This window comes from Mus caroli, chromosome 2, assembly GCF_900094665.2.
Source record: "Mus caroli chromosome 2, CAROLI_EIJ_v1.1, whole genome shotgun sequence".
Lineage (NCBI taxonomy): Eukaryota > Metazoa > Chordata > Mammalia > Rodentia > Muridae > Mus > Mus caroli.
Window position 1 is genome coordinate 140,885,074 of NC_034571.1, and position 15,474 is coordinate 140,900,547.

The following is a 15,474-nucleotide window of genomic DNA, read 5'->3' on the forward strand; positions in this document are numbered from 1 at the left end:
GAGAAGAGAAGAAGAAGAAGAAGAAGAAGAAGAAGAAGAAGAAGAAGAAGAAGAAGAAGAAGAAGAAGAAGAAGAAGAAGAAGAAGAAGAAAAGAAAGAAGGAGAAGGAGGAGGAGGAGGAGGAGAAGGGAAAACAGCAGGTGCAGCAGATAGAGTTAAGGTGTTTATCCAGTTAGGATTTGCTAAGGATGGCTCTAAACCATTAAGAACCATGATTTCCCTGGCTCCTCTGAGTTGAGGTATCTAGGGCAGAATAAAAAGGGAGTTGTGTGGAAGGAACCTGGGGACACTGAGGTTGTGGTGGTCCCAATGTTAATGTGCCACCATGAAAATTGCTTCCAAACTCCTGTGGAGACATAAATCTACAACATGAGAAGAGGTAGGACCTACCTGGACTTTTAGGAGGTTACTGGGTCTCTGTACCCATCAGTGAATGAACTCGTGTGATAAATGAGTTAATGGGCTAATGACTTACTGCATCATGGTGAGAGCCGGTCAGTTAAAAAAAAGCCAATGTAGATGGGTTTCTGCCACTTCCTGCCTCAGGACTCTGTCAAAAAGGAGACTACACTAGATGGTGCTCTTTAACCTTAGACCAGAACCATGAGCCCAAATAAAGTTCTCTTTATAATTTACCAGTCTGTTTATTCTATAACCCACAGAATCCAGTTGTGTTTCTGTTGTCATATACACACAGGTGTGATCATATCCACTAGAGTGTGGTGGTCACAACAACGGCCACACTCATAAAGAGAACATGATGTTGGGAGGGGCTGGGTGTTCGTGGGAGGAGTTAGGAGGAGGAGTGAGAGGTGAATATGACCAAAATACATTGGATGCATGTTTAAAATTTCTACAGAGCTGGGCGTGGTGGCGCATGCCTTTAGTCCCAGCACTCGGGAGGCAGAGGCAGACGGATTTCTAAGTTCGAGGCCAGCTTGGTCTACAAAGTGAGTTCCAGGACAGACAGAGAAACCCTGTCTCAAAAAAAAAAAAAATTCCTAGAGAATTAATGAACATGTATTTTTAAACTACACTTAAATCCTATATAAGTGGAAAATACCTTTGTTAGAGTAGAAATTCTGGAATTCTAGTGAGAGAAGAAGTTTTTGCCACTTGTAATAAGTGAAGAAACTGACATAGAAACCCTTAACAATCTCAGTCCAAATGTCCCTTTTCTAGAATGCACTGGCTAAGAACATTAATTTCGCCTCTTGATTTCTCCTACAAATGATCGTCTACTTTCTATAAGAAACATAATACAAATTTTAAATGGTACCCATGAATGTTAGGTTTTATAACAATTGTTTAGCATTTTGTAAGTTCCTAATGCATAATGAGCCAAGGATAAATTGCAACCAATGTCATGATTAATTCCACAGTTTTACTTATAGATTTCACTCAATATGTGCTAATTTTTTTTATTGTTTATTTGTGGTGTGTGTGTGTGTGTGTGTGTGTGTGTGTGCAAATGTGCGTGTGCATGTGCGTGTACAGGTGCCCATTGATGTCAGAGGCCTTGGATCCCTCAGGAGCTGGAATTACAGGTGGTCATGAGTTGTCTGACATGGGTCCTGTGAACAGAACCCATGTTCTCTGCAAGAGGGAAACCCTCTTAACTTCTGAGCCGTTTCTCCAGTCCCAGTTTGAGATATTTTAAACAATACAAGCATGTCTGACAAGTTATTTAAAGTCTGACTGCAATTAATTAATTAATTAAGTAAGTAAGTAAGTATACATTCATGTTTTATCCAAAATACTGGTGAACATCTTCAAACTTAATCTAAAGTCTAAGGAATATTGCAAAGAACAATTGTATATTCACCATCTACTCTCTAGTTTATACTTTGTATTGACATTATGCATCTCTCTCCCCAGTCTTATATTTACCCAACAGTCTCCTTTTCATATGTATTTCAAATTTAGATGAAGACAACAGTATGCTCTACCCTAAACAGGTCTGATTGAAAATGAAATGGATCACACAATCTGTGTTTTCCTCCCTTTGAGCTAAAATTTTTAATATATAATTAGACTAATTGTTAAATATAATTTACCTCATTTGTGGTATTGTGTTGCCAGTAATAAGAAACACACTTGTTCTGACTGTTAGTATAAGGTGGTGGGAGTCTAGATCCAGGTTTAGTGTTTTTTTCTTTTTTCTTTTTTTACTTTCTAACAATATTTTATTCTTTTTTAATTGTTTTTATTTGTTTCCATTCCAAATGTTGCTACCCTTTCTGGTCCACCCTCCAAATGTTCCCCATCCCCCCTCTGAGAGGGTGCTCCCACCCCTCACCCACCTATCAACTCCCATGCTGCCCTCCACATCCCTCTTTTTGGGGGCATCAAGTCTCTACAAGATTAGGCACTTACAGAAAGAGAGAATCTCTCAACTATGGAGCAGGAGCAAATCCTTGTCGTTCTTAGTTCTTTGTGTTTTTTCTTCTCCATTCATACTTCAGTAGAGGAGAGGAGGGCTCCTTGTCAGGTTTCTGAGGGATCCCGTCATGGGAGTCCCTTGCAAACATCTCTTTTGTTCAGTTACCTACTGTCAACATCTCTCCACCTCCTTATTTTCCTTCTTCCCATTTTTTCCATCTTGCCTTAAAACTGAGACTATTGAGCCTGGGAATGTTGCTCAGTTCATAGAATCCTTGTATAGCCTGCATGAAGTCCCATGTTTGAAACCCACCACCGCATAAAGCTGTGTGTGTCTGTTATCCCTGCACTTGGGAGGTGGAGGAAGAAAGATGAGAAGTTCAAAGTCATTCTCAGCTTCATAGTGAGTTCAGGATTAGCCTGAGGCTACCTGAGACCTGATCCAAATGAACCCAACCCAACCCAACCCAAACGAACCCAACCCAACCCAACCCAACCCAACCCAAACCAACCCAAACCAACCCAAACCAAACCAACCCAACCCAACCCAAACCAACCCAACCCAACCCAAACCAAACCAACCNCCCAAACCAAACCAACCCAACCCAACCCAAACCAACCCAACCCAACCCAAACCAAACCAACCCAAGCCAACCCAACCCAACCCAACCCAACCCAAACCAACCCAACCCAACCCAACACAACACAACCCAAACCAAACCAAAACCAACCCAACCCAACCCAACCCAACCCAACCCAACCCAACCCAACCCAACCCAAACCAACCCAATCCAAACCAAACCATCTGAAAAAAAAAATCCTAAAGTCTCCTACTTACTAGGAAGCCAAAAATGAAGTTCTGCTAACATGTGGGTGTAAACAGCAGTTCAGAAAGTATCTGTATTATCCCATTGGAACTCCCAATAGACCTCCACATTTTCTTATAATAACTGAAGAATTTATAGGGGAGAACTGGAATCACAGCTTGATGACCATGAAGAGAATAGGCTGACCTTTTTATTAGGCAAATTGAGGGCTACTATTGATTTCAGGGGGATCGGAAGCATGGAGGATGACACAGCATGTGCTCCAGGACACTTAGCTGATATCGGTACAGTTCTTCTTGAGTATTTTGAATACTTCAACCCAGGGAATGGTGTACACTGAGAAGTAGCACTGGATTTTCTAAAACAACAAAACAAAAAGACCAATACATATATTTTAAAAGACGAACAAGAGCTGGGCTTTGAAGTACCCTGTAATCCCAGCAATTGAGAATCTGAGGTGAGAGGTTTATAGTAAGAAATGGGCTCCATAGTTAAACTCTTTCTAAAAAACAAAAGAAACAAACATTAAGTTAAGATAAAGAGGCCAAAATGGAAGGTTATAAGGAAGAGAACATCAAACCTGAGGCTGGGTAAGTAGCAATGCCTCATCGTCCCTCCGGTCCTGATATTTATGTCATTCCACTCACATAACAAAAGGGTTGCTAAGACTATTCTGAAGAAGGTCCTGTTTGTGGTCAGATGTGGATTAGGACTAAGGGTCACCAACCCATACTTACTGTGGGAATTACTGATTCCATTTTCTCACCATTGCCATTCACATGGTATTTACCATGTCCTCTCTCTTTGGGTTTCTGTTGGATCTTCATCTCCTTTCTTCTTTCCCTGTGTCCCTTCCCCTTCATAGTTTGCTTCCCTCCCTCCCTCCCTCCCTCCTTCCCTCCTTCTCTCTCTTTCTTCCATCTACTTAGCTGTCCATCCACCCACTCACAATCTGCCCACATGTATCCGTCCATCCTCTCACCCATTCTTTCCTTCTATCTATACTTCCTTTCATTCACCCAAACTAATGATTTTATGTTCTAATATGAAGAGGAAGCCCAGGAAAGGACACATTTGTGTGTTGAGAATCTCCAGGTCATTGTTACTAGATTGACCAAGAGTTTACGAACCAAACAAGGACATGTTATGAGCAAAAGATGAGGCTAATAGTGATTACATTTTAAAAAATGACATCACTTGGGAGGCAGAGGCAGGAAGATTTCTGAGTTCGAGGCCAACCTGGTCTATAGAGTGAGTTCCAGGACAGTCAGGGCTACACAGAGAAACCCTGTCTTGAAAAACCAAAAAAAAAAAAAAAAAAATTATGTCAACATCGACCAGGATGATGCTGGGCAAGGAGGGACATATGGCCATCCTTTATCAAATTCACTTGAGGAAAGTTAAGAGAAAGTTACAGGGTTGTTAGGATTCCTCTGTGTGTTGGACCCACTCTGACTATGCCCACAGATGTGGCAATGGTGTGGGGCAGTATTAAGCCAGCCTCCTGCTGGATCAAAATGAAGTCTGCTGGGGACTGAGGTACTTTTGGGGCTGAAGGCCTCTCAGCAGGCCACCCACACAGATTTGTTTTTTGTTTTTTGTTTTTTGTTTTTTTGTTTTTTTTGTCTACCTCTACAGCAGTCAAATTATTTTCAAATGAACATTCCCACTTCCAGATAAAATATACTTAATAATTAACTGCTTCCCTTGGCCTGAGCTGTCCCCTTGTAGTTCGGCCCCCAACTTCTCCCTTTGGACCCTTTCTCTTCCTTGTGATTCTTCTAACATCAACAAAAGAGATATCATTCATGAGATTTTCTTTCAAGCAAGCTTGAGTAGATCCCAAGGAGGTCTGTCTTCTCTTATGCTAAAGTCATGGGGGGAAACTGGCTTTATGTGAATGAGCTTGCCCAGCACCTTGTGAAGTTCCCCTTTCTGGATATCACAGAGGCTCATCTCTGTCTTCAAGCAGGTGGTCCGCTGCATTTCCACTGTGATGTGATACTCCAGGTGACCTGTCACCTGTGGATAGTGAGGGGAAGGCAAATGGTGAATAACCGCTTCTCCCCTTTCTGGCTTCTATATGGGCAGGACAGCTTTACACCTTGCTCCTTGGCAAGAGCCCAGTCTTGCACAGTTGTGGGATCCTTGCTCTTCTTTCCTGTCTGACTCCAGCCCTCTTTTAGTCACCCTTTGAGATATCACCAAGAGTACCCATCTTTCTCCATGGAATCAGCCATCCCCTGGACAGCATTGAAAAGGCTAATTGTTCCAGACAGTAATGTGTCAAGTTTTCTGTGAAAGGCTGGATAGTAAGCAGGTTAATCTCTGTAGGCCATGTGTCCTGTGTTGCAACTTTTCAAATTGCCCACGGCAGCAGAGCAATCCCAGATAGACATATCACAGCTAGCTGCAATAGCACTGCTTTAAAAGACACATAGTTAGGCCACTTGGTACTGGGTGGGTAATTTTTTAGTTATTATTGAAAGAACAGATTCATCCACTTTAGTGAATACACATTTCTTAAGACACCCACTTTCAGTTGGGGATGGTAGAGATAGCATATACCTAAAATTGTAGCACTGTGGAGGTTGGCACAGGAAGGGCTGCAAGGTTGAGCCTAACCTAGTCTACACAGTGAGATCTTAGCAAAACAAAACCCTGGAATTTTACCAGAGCACAGGGTCCCTCTGGGGAGGAGAGACCGGGAAGCCACACACTCACCTGCTTCATAATCTTCAGGATTCGAAGGATCCTGAAGTTGTACAAGTCTTCACTTTTCTTGTTGTATTCCTCTGTGATATACTCCAATGTGTCCTTCGCAGAAGGCTCCAATGCACTCACTTCTTCAATCCGTATAAATGTTTTCCTCTTTACTTGGTAGCTGAAGGCCACCAGGGCCACCAGAATGGCCAACAGGAGCCGTGTTGCCTTCCAAGATCTGGCCGTCATCTTTCAGCTGGAGAAGATTGAAAAGATCCTCCCACTTCATTTGTTGGGTCAAACTGACCACAGCTTCTCTGGGTCAGGCTTAAGGGAAGAATGCATTCACACCACAGCTCTCCTCTCTCTTTCCTCCTACCTGCCTACTCTAGGAACACTTTGCAATAACTGGCAAGCTCACTCCCACTATCAATCTTTTTGCATAGCTCTCTGTCTCTGTCTCTGTCTCTGTCTCTGTCTCTGTCTCTGTCTCTGTCTCTGTCTCTGTCTCTCTGTCTCTCTGTCTCTCTGTCTCTGTCTCTCTGTCTCTCTGTCTCTCTGTCTCTCTGTCTCTGTCTCTGTCTCTGTCTCTCTCTCTCTCTCTCTCTCTCACACACACACACACACACACACACACACACACGTTTATACATATTTGTGGCTGCTCCTTCAGCAATGTACACTTTTGTGGCCTTCCCTTACTGGAAGTCAAGCTAGAGCCTTCTTTCCACTGAGCTTATGTACATCATGAGGGGTCACAGAACACTTAAGGGATGGGCATCTGAGGAGACATTAGAGATATTGGATCCCAGGAAGCATAACATAATCAGCTTAACTGTATGAGAAGAAGCTTATCAGGAGGGACTGGATGTAAGGAAGTCCTATTCTTGGATACTGTTTCCAGGCAATATGTCAAAAGAGCAGGGGGCTAGGAGGAGAGAGAGCAGCAAGGATCTGGAAAGCTGGTGACACCTGAGTGTGGCTGACTCCTTGTTTTACATGTGGGTAGGAAGTTGAGGGAGGGGGATGCCAAGAGTTTCCTGCCTGACAAGTTAGGTTTCAGCAAGATAAGGCCCCAAAGGAGCCCTGCCATAGATTGGTATCAAAGGGCAAGGACACAGGCATGTGGGGCTGGCAGGATGGTACAAGCTTATGAGATGTTAAGAGGAAACCTATAGGTCAGTGGTTCTCAACCTGGGGGTTACAACCCCTTTGGCAATCTTTTATCCAAAAATATTTATAGAACAAAATATAACAGTAGCAAAATTACAGTTATAAAGTAGCGACAAAAGCAGTTTTATGGTTGGGGTCAGCACAACACGAGGAACAATATTAAAGGGTCACAATATTAGGAAGGTTAAGAACCACTGCTGTAGGGTATTTTTCAGTAGGGTACAATACCAAAAGAGATAGTGAAAGCTCCTAAAGAGAGGTGTGAATGAGTACACATACCTATATACCTTTGCTCACACGGACATGCACATACATACATGTAAATATATGCATTCACATCTCTTCCCTAAGTATGGATTCACATTGATGTATAAATCTCCATACAGACACACGCACCTCCATTCCTACCCTAAGTACATACTCCCATTGATCATTGTGTAGCTATTTTCTCTGAATTGGTGCATCCTCTTTTTAATGGAGGAGACTCATTACGACTAAGGAAGTAATAAAAACTTAGAAGTCTCAGGAAGTTCTTCAAGTAACTCCCCAAGGTTAGATAGCAATTCTCCCCAGCCTCGCTGCCTACAAGTTGTTCAAACAACTGTAGATATCTCATGAGTCATTGCCTATGCTGGAGTAGGATTTTCAAGGATGGAGTTGTCTTTAACTCACCCATACTTCTATAAGTAACACTCCATAAGGTAATTCCAATAAAGTCACCGGTTCACAAAACTAAAATCAGAGTTGAAACCAAGATGCCTTTCTTCAGTCACATATCATTGCTATCTTATCCATGGCCCCACTGGGTGGACGTCCTTCTCATATGGAAGGGTCTGGGGTCTGAGACTTGCACCATCAAACCTCCATAACTACTTGGTGTCATTTGAAGAGCAAGCTGTTGATACCTTCACCATTGAGAGCACTCACAAAATAGGAGAGATAGGAAATAGAAGGTAGGACCTCACCTATCACTCCTGGTTTCATTTTAGTGTTGCAGAAGAGATCTGTCTGGGCTTTGGGTCTGCTTGATTAATAACCCAGAGCGCTCAATAGCAAGGTTGATGTCATGAAGAGAATGCCTGTTAGAGGAGTTTGCTTATTGCATGGCAGGTGTGAGGTAGAGTGAGACAGACAGGAAGGGGCTGGGGTTCTAATCTCACCTTCAAGGACCTGCCTCCTGTGATCCAACTTCTTCCAGTGCTTATATCACTTAAGGGCATTACAACCTCCCCAGAGCTCCACAGGCTGGGACCATACATGAGCCCTCAGGGGACATTTAAAGCCCAAATAATATACTGTATTTCTCCCACTTGTGGGTCTACATCTGTGGATGTGATGTCTTCTCTATATTCATCCCATCTACTATTTCTGTTCTGCATTCCTCAACTTACCAGCCATGGTTTTCAAGACCTTTCTGTAACCAGACCTAGGAGTGGAAGAAGTGGGGACTGAAATGCCATTTGGCTCCAGTTCTAGTACTCCTGGCCTTTGCAGAAATGGAAAGCTGACATCCTTGGGGGTGTCCTCCTGCTTCTCCTTCTCACTGCCAGGATTCACTCCTCTGTTGTGCTCCTGGATGCTGGATGAATTTCCCATGAAGATCCCTCAAGTTATCAGAAACAGTTTACAGCAAAGTAAGTTTGTCATCTCCTAACACCAAGGTCTTCATCCTCCAATACCCTCATTATTTCTCCTATGACTCTCCATCTCTCTCTAATGGGGACCCTGTGAACAGTACCTTACCATTGAGGCAGTCCACCACCTCAAGATCTCTCTATAGGTCCAGTCTCTTTTGCCTGTAAGCAGTCTATTCACAGGTTTGAAAGCTTGGACTGGGGCAGCTTAGGTCAGGATGTTGTTGCCTGTCACTGCAATAAAGAGAGGATTTCTCCTCTGCTTTGCTGCTTGGGCCATTCCTTCATTCTGAGATTGCTTTGATTTTATCTATCTATCTATCTATCTATCTATCTATCTATCTATCTATCTATCTATCTTGGACTAGGATTTGTGGTTCCCTTTCTGTGTCTCTTACACTATAGGATGGCTTCAATCCAAACCCTTCTTGGATTTCTGGCCACCCAAGGAGAGCAAGGAGCCAGAGACCATTTCATTTTAGTGCTCCTCTGTTCTCCAACCTCTGACTGTTTCACAAATGTGTAAACATCAGCAAGGAGTGTAGGTAGTTTTCCCACCTACTCTGAAAAGCTTGAGTTCTTTTCTGGCAGCAGGCTTGATTCCTGTCTTCATAAGTAACAGAGACTCCATTGTAACAGTGAGTAGAATATTTATCCTCAAGGTTGCACGGGTTTGCCTGATGTTTGAAGCTATGGTCTTGGGGTTGCTGGCTGCCTAGCAGTCACTTCCGGTAGATGAATGTGTAGGTGGTTCAGCTAGTTGTGTCTAAAATTTCTCACACAGCCTCCAACACTAGTGTGTTTGTAAGGTCTCTGATTTAAAGCAAGAAAGGCAGCAGCCATAGCTGGGCATAATAGTGCACATCTTTAATTCTAGCGCTAGGGACGCACAGCAGATGGCTCTCTGAGAGTTTGAGGCCACCCTTCCTGTATTCCATGATCCTCTCCCTTCCTTCTTTTATGAGAGGCGAACAATAGTCAACAAGGCCCAGCTATGATGATCTTTTCTAAGGGGGCATTAGTGTGTCTGATGAAGATGATGGCAGTTCCACGTGGAGGGTAATCTTGTACAGCATCCCTGTTCAAGCATTACTCTGTTTCTAGCTTTGGTTATACTTCCTGTCAACAGTATATGAGAATACCCTTCCTACAAACTCTGATGCTTGCCCCAAATTCCTTATACATATTTATACTAATCATACGCCGAATATACCAGAGTCTTGCCTCACAGCTTTGAAATCAAACAGACACCCTATCAGCTGAGTTCCCCAAATACCTACACTGACAGAACGTCTTGCTCCTTCTCCCAGAACAGCCAGTATTTCCTAGGTGCAATACTGGAGTTTTAGCAGGGTAGCCATGGGTCGCTGTCCTGACTGTCATGTGTTTAGATATATTCCTTTAACCCATTGATGCCATTTGGAAAGCATAAGCTGGGACTAGGCCTCTGTGTCTTTGTCTTGCACCTAACCCCTCACCTCATATTTGCTTGTCTCTTAGCCGATTTCTGTTCATCTAAATCTGTCTGTCTATCTAACGTTGTATATTTAGCATATATCTATGTGTCTGTCTATCTATAATTTACCTCTACTATCTATCTATCTATCTATCTATCTATCTATCTATCTATCTATCTATCTATCTATCATTTATCTGTAGCTAGCTATCTAGTAGATGACAATTTACTTGTATTAGCCTCAGTTGTTGAACCATTATTTTTGAAAACCAACTAACTTGAAACTCATCTTGATCAAACACAACATTCCCTGACTATGTGTCACTCTGCTTAAGTTCTGTCCCACTCTCAGAGAGTGCTGGTCTATTCTTTGCCCTTTCCCTAAGTCTGACTCTAGAATCCTGGGCATGAGGCTCAAGCACCTGCATAGTCAATTGGCTCTTCCAGTCTTTAGAGTCTGTAGCATTTGTTTTCCTTGTTCTTCCTTAAGCATTTGTTTAACTTTCCCAGATTAAAAAAAATTAATTTAGTTTGCTACTTCTTGTTAATATTTTGAATTTAGATTAACAGTAATTATATCAATTCATAGAGAATTAAATTTGTGTCATACTGAGAATTATATTTATTATAGTTTTTATTCACTCCTTTTTCATTCCTTTCAGAAGACATTACAAGTTTTAATGTATATTTTGCTTGCTGCTGTTGTTCAGCCAGGTGGCCTGGCTGAACTGGGCTGGGCTCTTTATTGCATTGAGGCCTGAGCTAAGTAAGGCCCACCTCAAGGTTAACCTCCATTGTCAAGTTCATCGTAGATAGATCCACTGTGGAAACGTGAGTCTCTCCAAAAAATATTTAATTGAGGAAGAAAACTCACTTCGAGTGTGGTTACAATTGCACCGGGAACCTTAACTGAATAAAAGGGAGAAAGCTATCTCTCTCTACTTCCTGACTGCAGACACAGACAACCAGCCACCTCCTGCTCCTGCCATCATGCTGTCCCTGCCATGCTGGACTGTTCTCTCAAACGGTGAGCCCGAACAAACCTTTCTTATCATAGTCTATGTTTGCAATGCATTTTGTCACAATAACAGAAAAGTAAGTGATATAGTACATATAAAAAAGAGTAAGTGATGCGGCACCATGACCTCAGCTTTTAGATCCTGTGGCTACGGTTACATGGTGACTTAGAGCTTTACTGCTGTGACTAGACACCGTGACCAAGGCAACTCTTTTTTTTTTTTTAAGATTTATTTATTTATTTATTTATTTATTTATTTATTTATTATATGTAAGTACACTGTAGCTGTCTTCAGACACTCCAGAAGAGGGAGTCAGATCTCGTTACGGATGGTTGTGAGCCACCATGTGGTTGCTGGGATTTGAACTCCAGACCTTCGGAAGAGCAGTTGAGTGCTCTTACCCACTGAACCATCTCACCAGCCCAAGGCAACTCTTATAAGGGTTTATATTGGGACTGGTTTAATTGGGGCTGGTTTTCAGGTCCAGAGGTTCAGTCCATTATCATCAAGGCCAGTGCATGGCAGTGTCCAGGCAGACATGGTATGGGAGGAGCTGAGAGTTCTACATCTTCATCTGAAGGCTAATAGGAGGAGGGTCCCATTGCTTATCCTCACAGTGACATACTTGCTCCAACAAGGCCACACCTACTCCAACAAGGCCATATCTCCTAATAGTGTCACTCTATTGGCAAAGCATATTCAAACCACCACATATGGCAAAAGCATCTTTGCCTATGTAAGAAGGATATATATATATATATATATATATATATATATATATATATCCTTGGGTAATCTGGGTAGATTCAACATAGTCACGAAAGTCCCTGTAAGCATGGGTAGAAGATACTTAGCCAGAGAACTACAAGAAGACCATGGAAGCACAAAGGCTTTGAAGGGTGCTCTGACTCTAGAAGAAAGGGCCAAAGGACAAGAAGGACAGTGGTCCTAGAAGCTGAAAAGAGAAGTGGGTAGCCTCTCACTTAGAGCCTTAAGGAAGGACATAACCCTGCTGGTGTTTGATTTTAGTCCAGTGAATATTGTTTTACATTCTGCCTTCTGTGTAAGAAATCTGATCCATTTTAAGTCATTATCATTGCAGCACATGTTATAAGCACTGTCAGAAAACATCTTCACTCATTTTGATGGTTCTCACAATATTTAATTTTATCTTAAAAATATGTATTTATGAGGAATGAATTCTACTGTACTATGGCAGTGTAGAATCCACAAATTTAATGATGAGACTTATTCATTTTCTAGAACAGTTTCCTATGTCTGTGTTAAAGTTTGTTTGTTGTTTCCAATATCTAGATTAGAAAATTTCTAATTATTTTTTTCCTATGGGAGTTGAAATTTTCTTGCTTCTTTAAATATAGAATAACTTTGAATTGCAATTCAGATATTTTGAAAATTGTCTGAGGGAACAATGATACCCTTATTTGATAGGCGTTCCATGTCACAGCATTTGCAGTGCTGTTTGAGTCTGTGCCTAGTGTCCTAGAGGTCAGGCTGACTGGTGTAGTTTATCCCTTTATTCATTTTGAAGACCTTGTAAGCTGTGTAAGGTAAGATCCACACTGTATAGCTCAAGAAACACCCTAAGGCCTCTTTCCTTAGCTCCTCCTATTACCAGATTCCTAGGCCTGGACTCCTAGGAGAGTCCAGCACATCACACCGAACCAATTTCCCCAAAGAAAGCAAACCAGCGTGATGGAAAAAGGACAGGAAAGAATTTTAAATAAAATTATTATATTGAAGAGATGGAAATTAAGCCTTTCAGCTCATCTTTAGGATATTGACATGAACTTAAACACAGGAAAAACTTGGGTTAGTGGGGAAAGGAATGAGGTACATGTAATTAGATGGTCTTAATCAAGGTGAGGTCTGCTTGATGCTTATCTCAGTCTGGCTCTATGAGGTGGACCAGAGAAGTGCTATTGCTTGAGGGGGCAATATGATCCTCTGGATATGATTGCTCTTCCGTGGGGACAGGGAAACTTCATCTCAGGTGAGCTGTCTGTGAGGCTTGGCTGGTCTTGGAAGCTAGTGACTAGAGATGTTCAGGCTCCTTTCAGGAACTAGAACAGGACTATGTAAAAGCTGAGATAAGATGTCTCAGTCACTCTCTGGACCTTCATCCTTGAAGGAGGATGAGACGTGTTAGGTATCCCTGGCTTTTAGACAAACACACCTTCAGTGATTAACATTCTCCACCCCTGTGGTACCATTTCTTGTTTGATACTTTCTCTGATCACAGGGCAAGATTTCCCACAGTTGGGATAGGCCAAAAAATTCTTTTTTAAGTTGGTGTGTCATGTTTTTTTAATTAAAAAGGTGTTTTGTTTTGTTTTGTTTTACAATTTCATACGTGAGTACTTGTTTATATCATTTGTACCCTCTATCCTCTATTCCTCCTTCAAGTTTTTCTTCCCATTCTTCCCCACTTTCTCTAAAATGACACACACACACACACACACACACACACACACACACACACACACACGCACGCATGCCTATGTGAATACAGCTAGGGTGCCTGTGACAGGCAGGAGCCAGGGACTTATTTCTCTTCCTAGCCTTTGTGCTCTCCCTGTAAGACAGGTTCCTCCTATCTTGAGGTCCCTAGTATAAGTAGAATCCTAATACCCACAACACTCACCTGTTCATCAACACACTGAAAAAGACTTCTTTGCCCATCTCTCTTGTGCTTCCTGGCATCCCCAGCACCTGCTCTTGATAGACTACAAGACCTTCACCTGCCCGAGTAAGGACAGCCTGGAGCTGATGACCTTGGGGGACTTGAGTGAGTAACACAGTTGCCTTGTCTCTCTGTGTCTCAGCCATCTCTTCTACAAAGTAGTGACCTTGGACTTAGGAGACTCCTAGTCACAGTAATGTGTGATCCTTCCTCTGAAGAAGCAAAATACGTTCTTGTTGCTGACACCACAGAGTGTGGCCACAGCACTGCAGCAGGGACACACTCATCCCTGCCTTCATCACTCAGACAGCTCACGTGTCCTCTCTACTCTCATGCGTCTCTATAGGCCAAATGTTCTGCTGTATCTCGGAATGACAGATAAAGGACATAAAAAAAATGTTTTATTTTAAAAGAATCCCACATTGTAATAGAGTTACAGTGTAAAGAACCTTTCCCTCTGACATATAAGAGAAAAACTTGACTATGTAACTTCCTCATTGCTCTCAAGCTTACTTCCTGCAAACAGGTGTGATCTCCCTAACTCAGTGCAAAGTAGTGACCTTGGACTTAGGAGACTCCTAGTCACAGTAATGTGTGATCCTTCCTCTGAAGAAGCAAAATACGTTCTTGTTGCTGACACCACAGAGTGTGGCCACAGCACTGCATTCAGGGCATGCCACTCTAAGTACCCTCTAGCTATCCTCAGAAGTCAGGAATCCAGGAGCAGTGCATAGCCTTACCTCAGTCAATGGTGGCTTTCTGAAATGTGTTCTGAGTCTTCTAGGAAGGGACACTTGGAATGGAACTCACTCCATGTGCTCTTTCTAAATGACAGATTCACCTGCCACACTTACCTTCTTGCATCAGAACTAGTTCCTTACTCTTTCCTTGATCTTCATGACCTTGATACCACTGAAGAGTACTCTACTATATTAGAATTCCCCTGAGTTTGTGTTTTCCAGATTTGCAGATGGGGATAGTCTCTGTGTATAAGAACTATATTACAAAAGAGGCCAATCTGGGCCTCTCTGTTCTATACACACTGGTATCAGTGAGCATACATTTCCTGATAAAAGTTATCACCTCTGTTTGATGGAACATGCCACCATCTTTGTCCCACCTGACTTCTTTTTTTTCTTTTCTAAAGATTTATTTATCATATTTATGTGGGTACATTATTGCTGTCTTGGGGGACACAACAGAAGAGGGCATCAGATCCCATTACAGATGGTTGTGAGCCACCATGTGGTTGCTGGGAATTGAACTCAGGACCTTTGGAAGGGCAGTCAGTGCTCTTAACCGCTGAGCCATCTCCCAGCTCCAACCTTCCTGACTTCTTAATAGAAACACTCAGACACTTTGAGACTTAGAGCCTAGGACTGTCCCTGAATAAAATATGTCCATCCAAAGGTTTGTTATCCATAAACTAATTCAAAGGTTACAGTTGGACAGGAAAGGAAAGGAGAGCCTCAGAATTCATCCTTTAGGCTGGAAGCCAAGAGCAGCTCCACTTTGTGCCTTTGTTTTTCTAATAGTCATTTGCTGTTAGAGTTCCCGAGACACACAAATGTATTTTACC

General features: G+C 42.3%; 1 protein-coding gene across 1 annotated transcript; it reads right to left on the reverse strand.

The window, feature by feature from the left end:
- Positions 1–3,379: 3,379 nt before the first annotated feature.
- On the reverse strand, positions 3,380–6,255 carry Cst11 (cystatin 11). Its single transcript, XM_021157012.1, has 3 exons — positions 5,934–6,255; positions 5,127–5,231; positions 3,380–3,567 (listed from the first exon to the last, which is right to left on the reverse strand). The coding sequence occupies exons 1-3, from the start codon at positions 6,159–6,161 to the stop codon at positions 3,481–3,483; spliced, it is 420 nt and encodes a 139-aa protein (XP_021012671.1). The 5' UTR covers positions 6,162–6,255; the 3' UTR covers positions 3,380–3,480.
- Positions 6,256–15,474: the final 9,219 nt, after the last annotated feature.